Raw genomic sequence first — 13128 nt, 5'->3', positions numbered from 1 at the left:
TGGGTGGGTCACAGTCACAGCTTTTGTGGTTGGTCATATTTATACTTTCCTAATTCTGCCTTTTCCTTTCCAGTGGTTAGCAAATCCTTCCAATGATATGTATGCAGATACAGTAACAACCGTGATATTAGAAGTTCAGTCAAACCCCAAAATAAGGAAAGGTACAAAATTATTTCATTTTTATCAATTCATTTATTTCTCCTATGGTCTTATGAGCTAAAAAAATAGTAGAGTCCTAAAGAGCTCTTGCTTTTTTTCATTCCTATGTATTTTAGCCTATAGATTTTATAAATTTTTGGTGTAATTTAACATGTCCTATATCCAATGTAATTTTTAAGATATAATGTATGCGTAATAGTATATATTATTATTTTACTTTTTGTTTTGGATATTCATTGTAATTAATACTCAGATAAAAGCCCTTTTGTAACAGCCCTCTTAAAAACAATTTAATCTTAAAGTTCCAAAATGTGCTAAATTGAGCCAGCATGTCTACAAGGAAAATATATTCATGTTTAATAAAACTTGTTGAATAGAATGAACTCTCCCTCATTAGACAATCTTACAATAACCTCATTTTCTTTTCTGTTTTTCAACCAAAAAAAAATGCCAGGGAAATATTAATTATGTTGTTTATAGTAAAGATATTTTAGTTATTTCTTTACAGTTTGATTGTATTTTGTAATTAATTATTCATAATAAATGTCATAAGATATACATCATTAGCTTATAAAGGTGGCCCTTTTTTGACTACTGGACTAAGGAGTCAATCTTGAAGTATTCTAGGAAGTCTTCCGACCTTTCCCTCATATGGCATCAGCTCCTTTTCTCTGATAAAATATTTCCTGCTGATTAAAAATTTTTTAAATATGTGTACAAGTAATTTGCTCATTGATTTTAAGAGGAAAAAAAGTTTGGCTGACTGCTTTGTATCCCATTCTTTTGAAATTGGCTGCATCTTTGATATGAAACAAATAGCTCAGATCTAAATTACCTTTTTGAATTACTATTAAACATTTTAATTTATTTTGAGTGGTAGTCAGAAAAATTATAATTTGGACTCCATTTGATGATCAGTTTTAGTTGAATATACTTGTGGGTGATGGGGTACCCCTGTGTGCAGTTCACATTAGGACATGAAGCTGTACATTTATATGAGCCACAGAAGATTGCACCTTGGATTTTAACATGAGTTTCAGTATACCTTCAGGCCCAAATATATTTAGGACAGAACATTTTCAAAGGCAGTTGTCATTTTTTTCCTTATTTTACTTTGCTTTTATTTTATAATTTTAGTTGGTAAAAATAAAAGTAATGGGTTACCTGCAGGGTTTTAAGTAGGGGAGTGATGTGATCTGGAAAAGGATTTAAAGGATTGATTGCTCTGGAGCTTATTAAGAGTAGTCTGGGTTGGGGTTTGGGCTAATGGGAATCTCTTATATTTTTTAATGTAACATTTTTTGTGATCTATGTATTTTCAAAAAAATACAAATAAATAAATAAAAAATTTTTAAAAATAGTCTGTTAGGATATTGTTAATGTGGGAAAGTATGGGAGAGGTAGGGAATGGGGCATATGGGAATCCCCTATATTTTTTATTTAACATTTATGTAATCTAAAGTTTTTTTTTATAATTTAAAAAAGTTATAAAAATATATAGAAGTAAAAATTTTTTTAAAAAAGGAAGAGTAGTCTGTTAGGAGGGCAAGTATAAAATCAGAGATTCCATTCACCCAGTTGATAGAGGTAGCCCAAAGTGGTTGGATTCTGGGTGTAATTTGAAGGTAAAGCCAGCATTATTTCCTGAATGATTCAAAAGTGGCATGAAAGAAAGAGCATCTTAAAGAGGTAAGACTGAACCCAGGGGGTGTATCTGATACATTTGCATGGAAAGTTGTCTTTCATAGATGAAAAGTATTGGAAGGACTAACATGCTCCCTGTTTCTTTTGATGCACCAAGAGGATGTTTAGGAAGTTCATTTTATACTTTTATTATTTAACTAATTGATTTTACCTCATCCAAACTGGATTTGAACATTTAGAGCAGGGATCAGCAACTGTGGTCCACAGGTCTCTCTATGTCTTTGTAAATAAAGTTTCATTGAAAACACAGCCATGTCCATTTGTTTGCATACTGGCTAGGACTACTTTTGACAGCAGAGTTGAGAGTGGCAGAGCTGAGTAGATTTCGCAGGCTATATGTTCCATAAAGCTTAAAATACTATCTGGCTATTTATAGAAAAAATGTCTAGTCTCTGTTCTAGAGACATCTTTGAAACAGTCTGATTCTTTGATAGCATTTGTTCCTTTTTGTAGCAACTTGTGTTATATTTCTTTGTGTGTGACCACCAACTTCAATTTATAATTCCCCCTTTCCCAGAGAAGACACATATGAAAACTTATCTGTTTTCATAGTGTATTCTTTTATGCACTGCACTTGTTTTCAGCATGTCTATGTCCTGTTTTGACATACAGACCAACTAAGGGCAGGTATACCTGAATAATTGGGCAACTTACTTTATACCTAATATAATGCATGTATCTGAGGAGTTTGTCATAAATATTAGTGATGATTATGCATATAAATATATACACATACTTTGTAAGTTTATTTTAATAGTTTCAAAGCTGTTTTTCAATAATGCATTTTTTTTTAAGATTTATTTTATTTATTTCCCCTCTCTCCCCAACCCCGGTTGTCTGTTCTCTGTGTCTATTTGCTGCATCTTGTTTCTTTGTTCACTTCTGTTGTTGTCAGCAGCATGGGAATCTGTGTCTTTTTTTGTTGCGTCATCTTGTTGTGTCAGCTCTCCGTGTGGGTGGCGCCATTCTTAAGCAGGCTGCACTTTCTTTCGCGCTGGGCAGCTCTCCTTATGGGGCTCACTCCTTCCATGTGTAGCTCCCCTGCACAGGGGACACCCCTGCGTGGCCCTGCACTCGTTGCTCGCATCAGCACTGTGCATGGGCCAGCTCCACATGGGTCAAGGAGGCCCGGGGTTTGAACCACAGACCTGCCATGTGGTAGACGGACACCCTACCGCTGGGCCAAGTCTGTTTCCCAATAATGCATGTTTTAAAAGATTTTTATCTGTCAGCGAATTGCTCATTTAATAATTATAATAGAGCTCATTATTATAGTTAAAGTATGATTTTTTCCCTAAGGTCCCAGAGATTGAACCCAGGACCCTTGTACGTGGGAAACAGGAGCTCAACCACCAAACTATATTTGCTGAGAGTTGGTTTTTTTTATTTGTATTGTTTTTAGTAGGTACTAGGGACTGAACCCTGGACCTCATACATGGGAAGCAGGTGTTCAACCACTTGAGCTAAATCTGGTCTCCAAAATATAAAATGATTTTAGTATATAGCTTTGAGGGCTGGCATCTGGTTAGTGGTTTAGGCAATTAAATCTCACAAAAACAACTATAGAAACAATGCTCTGAAATGTAGAATAATTTAGAATAAATAACAATTTTATGTGCAGTAGACTTAAATATGAATGTCGAAGAAGTAGGGTTGGTTAAAAACTCCACCTAAAATATAATATTAAAAATTTAATATTATACAATACGATTATTTGGTTTAAGAAATTAATTGAAAGAATATTGGGAAAATCCTTAATTTTTAAAGTCTCTTAAAAACAACAGATTTTTAGACTGTATTTCCCTATTTATGGTTGAGGTTATGAAATTGTTTCTGGTATTTTTCTCCATGGTATATATGTATTGGAGGGAGAGGGGGATGGGGAGATGTGTGTGTGTTTTGTCTGAAGGACTACAAAATACTGTACTACATTTTTGGTGACAGTTTTATTGAGATATAATTTACATTCTATACAATTCATCCATTTAAAGTGTATAATTCAGTGGTTTTTAGTGTATTCAGAGCTGTGCCACCATCATCACAGTCAACTTTAAAAGAATTACATCACTCCAGAAAGAAACCCAGTACTTTTAAGTGGTCACTGACCTACCTTCCCCCTGAGCCCAGGAAAACTACTAATCTATTTTCTGTCTCTGTACGTTTGCCTAGTCTGGCATTTCATATGAATGGGATCATATGATATGTGCCCTTTTGTGTCTGGCTTCTTTGACTCAGCATAAGGTTATCAAAGTTCACCCAACCTTGTAGTACAAATCAGTACTTAATTCTTTTTATGCCAGATAACATTCCATTGTACAGATAGACCACATTTTGTTTTTCCATTCATCAGAGGATGGACATTTGGGTTATTTGCACCTTTTGGCTAACTTTATAACTGTTTGTGTACAAGTTTATGCTTGCACATGCTTTCATTTCTCTTGGATAAATATCTGGGAGTAAAAGGCTGGGTCACTTGGTAACTCTGTGTTGAACGGCACTGCTGCCATTGATGGGCTGGGAGGTGCTTGGTGATGTGTCAGGGCATACTTAAGTTCCAGCTTGATTATGGGTCATCATCCTGAACTGTCAAATTGCTTTGTTTGGTGGGGGAAGCTAAGTAGTTTGACTGGCAAATAACTTTAAATTTTAATTTTTAATAAAATAAACTCGGGTAGTAGAATACTGAATTTACATAATGTTTTAGATAAGAAAAAAGACTGCAGAGATCTTTCACCCTTGGTTGTGCCACTAGCACTCTTGGAGTTAAAATTTCACTCACTTTTGCTCGTAAATGAAACGTCGGAAAGTTTAAAAATTTAAATGTCATTTTGTGTTTCTTTAATGAGGACATGTAATTAAGTGAAGAAAATATTGATTTTCCATAGCAGGTATATAAGTATATTTGTTTGTCACTCTAAGTGTTCCATAGTTAATTACTTTGACTTAGTAAACTCTGCTCTGATTATTGGTTTGGAAGTTAATACAGGAATTTGGAAACTGAACTGTCACTTTTTTTTTATTCCAGGTGCTGTACATAAGGTTTCTAAAAAATTAGAAATGCATGTTTATAGCAAGAGGTTGGAGATCATGCTCCAGTAAGTTTTTCACCCATTATTGCTGAACAAGGGGGATAAGACAGAGGATGGGAAGGAAGAAGTCCTAGATTCAATTCAGTCAGACTCAATCACGAACAGCTGTGTGGTTCAGATACGGTCACTTCACTCTGGGTGCCTGCTTTCTGTCACTGAAGGGAGCAGTTCAAACTGAGTGATCTTTCAGATCCTTTCCAGACAAACACTCTAGCTAATTCCAAGTATGTATGACCTGCTTGTAAGTCATTTCTCCATGACTTAAGTGAAGTAAGTTTTACTTACCATAGAGCCTTAGGATGTTCTTACATGAAGGGGCATATTCAGCAAAGATAAAGCATTGTTAGCAATTCTAAGTATTATGTTAACATTTCTGCTTCTTTCCCCCAAATTCCAAACTGGTAATTTTTTAAGGAGCCATTTAATGGCGTTTATAATATGGATGATAAAATTAATAAATATAAATAAAAGATGGTAGGCTTTGTTTACAGAGGCCATCATAGGTCTTCAGAAAAATGTTCTTTATGTTGTCATTTAAATTATTGCTTGTTTTACAAATCAAAGCCATCTCGCCTTGCAGGCACAGTGATTTCCATTGCCTTTTAAAGGGCAGCATGTTATGTTTGTTGGGTCCCAACCCTGTAGCTATAGTAGCCCCCAGTGCTCTTACTCTTTTTTTGTAAAAGACTTTACTCCTAGCTTTGGAGTCTGAAGTCATTCTCACTTTTAGAACACCAACCCTTTGACAGTCTGGAAAGAGCTGTGGAACTTCTCCCTGGGGGTGGGGGTGAGGGGTAGAATACACCAGTGCTCACACACTGCTTGGGACCCCAGGTTAAAGGGAAGGTAGGTAGTTGTGCTCACCTGTGCCTGCCTGGGGAGTGTAACTGCAACACTGCTGCTATTGGGCGACTGTTCCCAGTGGCTTTAAAGGAACTGGAAAACCTGGTTTCCCCTAAAGTAAAGCTTTCTTCTGAATAGCAGTTGGTGGTTTTGAATGTAAGTGCATGTTGTCACAGTTACGCAGTTTAAGCTGTGCTGAGGGAACGCTGCCCTTCAACTTTACTTCCCACTCTGGCTTTCTCCCCCCCCCCCCCCCCAGTCCTTTATCCCACTCTCCCACCTCTCTCTCCTACTATCCTACCCCCCCAACCCCTCTTCCCCCTCCCTCATTTAGAAACAGTAATATGAGATATAGAGCTTTGGTCTCATGAATCTTGAGATTCCAGAGTATTTAACGTTTCAAATTGATTATACCTTGAAAAAGGCAGCTTATTAGTCATTTAGAATTTTACAGCTATATAGGAATAAATATATTGGTTTCTTTAGCACTACCTGTTATTGATTACATGAAAATGAAACCTTTTTTCTTCTCCTTTTGAATATGTTTCTATGTTTAAAGTTCAATGGCTACCCAGCCAAATTTATTCAAGCATACTTATTAACATTAATTTCCTAAAAATTCATCCCTTCTCCCTCCAGTTTAATGAGATATTGTCTTGTGCTTGGCTGTCCAAAGGATGACTAGTTTCTCTGGATTTTATAGATTCACTGACTTCCTGTTCCTTTCAACTTCTAGTCTATGGTTGTACTAGTTTATGAATATCTCTTTAATGGGGAAGAATGCTGAAATTAATGATTAAACTGTAGCTCTTCCATGACAGAGACAGGTCCTAACTGGTTTCTGAATCCCCAGCACCTAGCACATAAGAGGTGTTTAGTAAATACCAAATTTAATTAACTCAAAATAGATTGAAAGGTGTGAACAGCTAAACAGAGTGGACTCTGGAGCCATTTAAACCTAGTAACTGGATTTGCGTACCAGCCTTTTGGCTTACTAGCTGTGTAACTTTGAGAAAATCACTTAATTTCTGTCTTCTTTTCCTCCTTGTATAAGGGAATCCTTACCAAAATTATTATAAGTTAAGAAAATGTATATAAAATGCTAGCACAATATCTGCTGAATAGAGCATTCTTGTTTTATTTTGTTTTGTTTTTTTGGTATGTTGTTTATTTTGAATAGAGCATTTTTTAAAAATTATGTTTGTATAATTTACCTGTTTTATAAAATTAATAAAATATATAAAGGTGAATGGGAATTTATCTCAGCGAGTATATAAAAGTATACAGTTGGCAGAGTGGGTGTAGCTTAGTGATTGAGCGCCTGCTCTGCACTTATAAAGTGCCAGGTTCAATCTCTGGTACCTCCTAAAAAAAAGTATGTAATTAATTGTATTGTGCTTCAGAATTAGGGCCTATCTTGAATTTTATTTTTTCCCCAAATACATAAAGCTGTACTCTGCCCAGGTAATGTATTTTTTTCCACTAATACTGCATCTTTGTTTATTTTAAGGGACATATTTGGGGAAGATTGTGTAAGTGTAAAAGATGGTTCTATTCTTAGTGTCACAGTAGACGGAAAAACTGCTAATATAAATCTGGAGACCCGGGTATGTAGCTGTTCCTTCTTACATTTCAGGAAAAGATAAATCTGTGATCCCATACCTAATAGGTTACTTTTGTATTATGGCATTTCCTTCCAGTGTTTTCCTTTTTTTTACATAGTATGTTTAAATTGAATATTAAGTTTTATATCCTGTGCTTTTTATTCACTACATCTTATATATTCTGAGCACTTGTATATTATTCCATTGTTTTCCTTTTGTAAAATATCCCTTAATTTACTTTAGCAGTTCTCTAATTTGTCATCAAGTTGATGCTTTTCTGTTTGTACAAGCAAGATCCAAGTGACTTTAAAAAAAAAAAAAAAATTATACAGCATGGTACCTATACTGATCTCACACCAGCAGATCTCACATAAGTATTTCCACACAGATAAACGAATTAAAACACCTCTACTAAATAACATGTTTTACATTTCTTTTTTATGTTCTTTGACTATATAGGTGCTTTGGGAAAAGTTTTTTTTTTTTTACCTCAATAGAAAAATAGAGTACGTCTATGAACAATATTGTTTACTGGATCAAAACTTGGGCTTGGAAGGAAATGTAGTTTACAGGGCTTTTTTTTTTTTCTTCCCCAAATTAATCTCTAATTAGACCCAGTCATTGTGCTTCTTAGCTGGGCTGTAAGGAATCTCTTTCTGCATAAAGGTAGCCTGCCCCCCAGGTGTGCAGTGTACCTAATTTGGTCCCTGATAATCAGTCCTACCATGATTTCCACCCACACAGGCAATGTTTTTTATAAAGAGAATTAATTTGTCTTCCATATATTAATTGTAGACTTAAGTTGAAAGTTATGTTTGTGTTTTCACTTTCAGAGTGTAGAATGTGAAGAAGGAAGTGAAGATGATGAATCCCTCCGAGAAATGGTGGAACTGGCTGCACAAAGACTCTATGAGGCCCTTCTGCCAGTTCATTGATAACTTTTTGTCTTTGTATACATTAAAACTTTTTTTTTAATGCTTGACTCTACTTCTCTTACTTAAAATAAAACACATTAGTTCCCTGGGATAGCCTACTTACTTTTGACATCAAATGGCCTTTATGCTAACAGCTTGAAAAATGCTGAATTACCAACTAATTTATTCTAGAACTAATTACTAAACAAATTGATCATTATTTTAGAATTTCTTTGTTCTGCTTCCAGACATATATGTGCAATTCCCATTGAAACTTTTAAAGATATGCTTGTAGCAACTGAATCAAATTTGTCTTATTGTACTTTTTAAAGGAAAGAAAATACACAGTGGTCTGTATTTTCAAACCCATATTCTGAATTTGAATTAAGAGAGATTATCACAAGTGATACCTTTGCAAAATTGCCTAACTTTTAAATTTGTAAGATTATGACTTTTGGGAATCTATTATATTTTCTTTGTATAGTATGTATTCAGGGATATTCAAGATATAATTTTTATGACTTAAATTCAATTATATTAACGTGAATTGTTGAATGGTTTTATGTGTAAATTAATTCACATTAATTACAGTTAATTTGCAGTTTCCTGAAGTATCATGTAATTCAGATTTGCAAGTAACTGGACACAGGAATCCCCAGTGCTGTCTGCTAAGGGAGCAGGTAGACTCTCCTAGGGCTTCTTAGGTATCTGCTTCAATGATAGTAGTGATAGTACCTCTCCAGAAGGAGGTGAGCCTAGCAAGTACACGAGCCAGCTCTGACCTTTGCAGCCAAACCTCTTAAAAGAATTGCCTGTAGTCACTCTCAAGCTAAAGTCACCAGTTATTACTAAATCGCATCAATATTATTTAGTCCTTATCTAGCCTCCCTACTTATAACCGTTGACCACTTCTTCCCTGAGGGGCTTTGATGACAAACTTCAATTTGTGACTCTACCTGTCACTTAAAATGAAATATATTTATTTCTATAAGACTCCTTTTGTCTTTGGTCCAAACTAATGTTCTATGGATTAATGACAAGTGTCATATGAGAGTTTATAATATAGGCTTAAAAATGTTACAAAAAGCACATTTCTTGTAATATTTTAAAAATACAGAAAGATATACAGTAAAAAAAAAAAGTGTTCTTTCCCCTAATCCCTCTCTGAGGTAACCAACTTGAGTTAATGAGGATTCTAAATTACTCAAATCTATTTGTCTTCTTCCTCGCCTTTCTGAATTCCTGGAACAACCTCCATCTTCACTCCTTATAGCCGACTTCTGAAATAAACATCTGATTTCAAGCCTCCCCAGCTTAACATCTTCAGTGGCTTCCTCAGTGTGGTTAGGATTAAGTCAAAACACCTTAGCTTGGCCTAAATGGAATGCTCCACACTGGCTGCACATTGGCATACCTTAGAAGCATTAAAGACTTTACTGACAGGGAAGTGGATGTGGCTCAACTGATAGAGCGTCTGCCTACCATATAGGAGGTCCAGGCCTCAATGCCCAGGGCCTCCTGGCCGGTGTAGAGAACTGACCCATGCACAGTGCTGCTGTGCATAAGGAGTGTGTGCCAAGCAGGGGTGCCCCACGTGCAAGGAGCGCTGTGCCAAGCAGGGGTGCCCCGCGTGCAAGGAGTGCACCCCCCATGAAAAACGCAGCCCGCCCAGGAGTGGGGCCACACACAGAGAGGTGACTCAGCAAGGTGATGCAATAAAGAGACATAGATTCCCAGTGCCGTCTGACAAGAATGCAAGCGGACACAGGAGAACACAGAGTGAATAGGCACAGACAACAGACAAGGGGGTGAGGGGTGTGGGGTGTGGGGTGGAAGGGGAGAGAAAATCTTAAAAAAAAAAAAAAAAAAAAAAAGACTTCACTAACTTCCAATTCTTCCCATCAAAAGTTGAGTTTGGGAGCCCTTTTCCAGTATATATACATTCAAAGTTCCCCAGATGATTTTGGCATGAAGCCTTGATCATACTCAGCTAATATCCTAATTGCCTCTCCAACCCCAACCACGCTCTCATTTTGATACCTCTATATCCAATCACATGAAAGATTTCAATTTTTCTAAAGTGCACTACGCCCTCAGCCCTTCCGGTTTTAACCTAAAGCTCAGTTGTTTCAGAAAGTCCTGACCCATTTTATCACGTTCATCACAATTCATCCCACAGTGAGGTTATTAAAGCTCCGTGAGTAAATTCTTTTAAATATTAGATGATTATATGATGAATTTCCTTGGAAGTACTTCCCTCCCGCACCTTATTTCACACTACTGCCATTTGCTGAAACATAGCCGAAGCTCTTTTTTAGAAGTAGCTTTCAGGCTCTGTGTGATCTCTGCTTTGACAGCGGCGTCAAGTCGCTTTCTTTTCAGGGTTCCTTTTCACTGGGGGAATTGACAGATGACACTGTGACAAGAGGGGCGAAGAGGCAGACAGGTACCCTACTGCACCCAGGTACGCTTCCGCCTCGCCCAGGTTTCGGCGCTGAAGGTGAGCGCAGGTCTGGGCGCTTCATCTGGAAACGCGGTCTGACTCCCGCAAACCCCAGCCCTGCTATCCCAGCCCTGCTATCCCCGCCCCGCCTCGCGTCTTCCGGGTGGACGAAGAGCTCCCTGAGATAGCTACTAAACGAATGGATGCCAGAGGGCGAGCTGCCTGTCACGGACAAAACAAGTAACCAAGAGACAACGATTTAAACGCCTGTTGGCCCATCCTCTTCACGGCCTTCATTAGGACCGGCGCGAACGGAGCCCGAGGAGAGGCGCGCTGGGTGCGAGAAAGCCCGGAAGTCGCCCCGCCCATCTCACAGAATATCCGGCCTAGACTCGACCGCCGCTACTCGGATATCCGGTCTGGTCCAGCCCCGCCCTTGCTTGAATATCCTTCCAGGCCTTCGCCGCTCAGCCGGTACCTGCTATGGCGCTGTGCCAGGCGGTGGGCTGCGGGAGCAACCTATTCTGGCCCCGTGTGTTGCTCTTCGGAGACTCTATTACCCAGGTACCGCCGCCCCGGGCTCCCCGGGGAAGCCTGGAGCGCGTCCTCGTGCGGCAGCCCGCCAAGGCCTCGGGGCTCAGTTCCTGCCCTGGCCCTCAGGGGGCCCCCAGTCTGTGCGTCCTCGCCTACGCCCTCTGGTTCCTGCCGGTTCTCGGGGTGCCCACATACCCCGGGCTCGGGTCCAAGTCGCAGTCTCCTGGCTGTCCGCGCTCCCTCGCCCCACCCCCTTCTACCCTTTCAGTCCATTCCGTTCGTCACGAGACTCCAGAGGCCACCGTTCTCCACAATGCCCTGGCTTCCCCACCCTAGCGGAGGGCGCGCTCAATCCGAGACTTTATCTCCCGCAACACGCTTTAATGAACGTTGTGTACCAGCAGTCCCAGGTTCCCTTGGTAATTTCCTGGCTGTGATTCTTAGTTTTAATATCTTTAGGAATAATGATACCGTCTAGGCAGTACTTCCACACATGTTTATAGGTGAGGCAGGTGTAGGAAGTGAGGTGACTTGTCCAGTTCGTGCCGGGGTGACAAAGCCAAAGTCAGCTTAGTTCCGTTGCTTTTTCTTGCGACATTTTTCACAGATTTCGCGGATTTTAGGATGACCTGGTACAATTTTAATTTTAGTGTCATCTTCGGCAAGGGCTGTTCCTTTTCAAGAAATTTGGTTTTAGTCCCTCACAGACAGTCATTTGTGCTTGTTGTCATACACTGAGTTTCCTACTGCTTTAACCCAGGGAGGGGGACTCCGGAGGGGCTTCTCTGCATAGACCCTGATGGCAGAATCTCTTCCTGCTGTTTTTTTTTTTTTTCCTTCTTCTTCTTTAAATTTTTTCCTGCGATCTCTTTATTTTATTTTTTTAAATGTTACATTCAAAAAATAAAAGAGGTTCCCAAATACCCCCCACCCCGCCTGCAGAGTTTTGTATAGCCAGTTCCCTCCAGGCAGAAAACAATTAACGAATGCACCCCTGTGCTTCCTCTGGTGGAACAGGTTAGACAGTTAATGGCTGACCTTGAAAATAAAATGCCTCTAAGTATAAAGTAGAAAAAGATCGTTATACCCAAGATCATTTCAGCTCACATTAAGGAAAAATTATTGGAAATATATGTTCTTACTTTAGGGAGGGAATGAATTTTAAAAATTACTTATGTTTCTTTTATTTTTATAGCAGTCAGATATGACTTTCTAAACGAGTGTGTTTCGATGCCAGTAGTTGTTACCATTTTAGAAATCTGGGGCAATAAGGTCTTTCCATTTCCAAGGGGAATGTATATCAAAGGTGTTTACCTTGACTTCTGTAATTAAGAAAGCAGTGTATTTTCTTATTCTCTCAACAATTAAGAGGTATTGGCGTGGACTGCATTTCCTAATGAACAACATTGATTTTATCTCATGTATGTAGTTTTTTGGGGTTTTTTTCTATATTTTTCTTTTAAAAAATTTTTTTATTGTGTTTTTTTAAATTTATTTATTTGGCATGGGTCAAGGAAGCCCAGGGTTTGAACCACAGGCCTCCTATGTGGTAGGCAGACGCCCTATCCATTGGGCCAAGTCTGCTTCCTTGTATGTAGTGTTTTAAAGAAGCTTTTCTAGGTAACAGTGAATAGAATGTACACTCCTGGCTCAAATCCAATTTATAGGGAAGAAAAATATACTCCTTATTTCTAGAATGCTGCTGAGATGAAGGTACAGTAATCCCTCAAATGACCTCCCCTAAGCAGATGAAATGATGAAGGCCAAGAACACAGGGGGAGCAAAGGGAAGGCAAAAGGGGAGTTGCTAATCCAAATTCCTTCACTAAAATGTTTTAA

At 38.4% G+C, this 13128-nt stretch overlaps 2 protein-coding genes across 5 annotated transcripts in view; both read left to right on the top strand.

The window, feature by feature from the left end:
- The window catches only part of CPSF3 (cleavage and polyadenylation specific factor 3), a 35671-nt gene extending 27297 nt beyond the window's left edge, over positions 1-8374 (top strand). The window contains exons 15-18 of the mRNA XM_058287894.1: positions 74-161; positions 4889-4958; positions 7306-7402; positions 8233-8374. Of these exons, the coding sequence (XP_058143877.1) occupies positions 74-161; positions 4889-4958; positions 7306-7402; positions 8233-8334 (357 nt within the window). The 3' untranslated portion in view covers positions 8335-8374. The remainder of the gene's footprint in view (positions 1-73; positions 162-4888; positions 4959-7305; positions 7403-8232) is intronic.
- Positions 8375-10469: 2095 nt separating this feature from the next.
- The window catches only part of IAH1 (isoamyl acetate hydrolyzing esterase 1 (putative)), a 37825-nt gene continuing 35166 nt past the window's right edge, over positions 10470-13128 (top strand). The window contains exon 1 of one of the 4 annotated variants that reach the window (XM_004457204.5): positions 10470-11320. In XM_004457204.5, coding sequence (XP_004457261.1) covers positions 11240-11320 — 81 coding nt within the window. In that variant the 5' untranslated portion in view covers positions 10470-11239. The remainder of the gene's footprint in view (positions 11321-13128) is intronic. The other 3 variants (XM_071211949.1, XM_004457203.5, XM_071211948.1) reach the window with 3 other exon arrangements.

The sequence above is a fragment of the Dasypus novemcinctus genome, chromosome 25 (assembly GCF_030445035.2).
Source record: "Dasypus novemcinctus isolate mDasNov1 chromosome 25, mDasNov1.1.hap2, whole genome shotgun sequence".
Taxonomy (NCBI): Eukaryota; Metazoa; Chordata; class Mammalia; order Cingulata; family Dasypodidae; genus Dasypus; species Dasypus novemcinctus.
The sequence above is the reverse complement of the archived record's forward strand: the minus strand, read 5'-3'. Positions and strand labels throughout refer to the sequence as shown.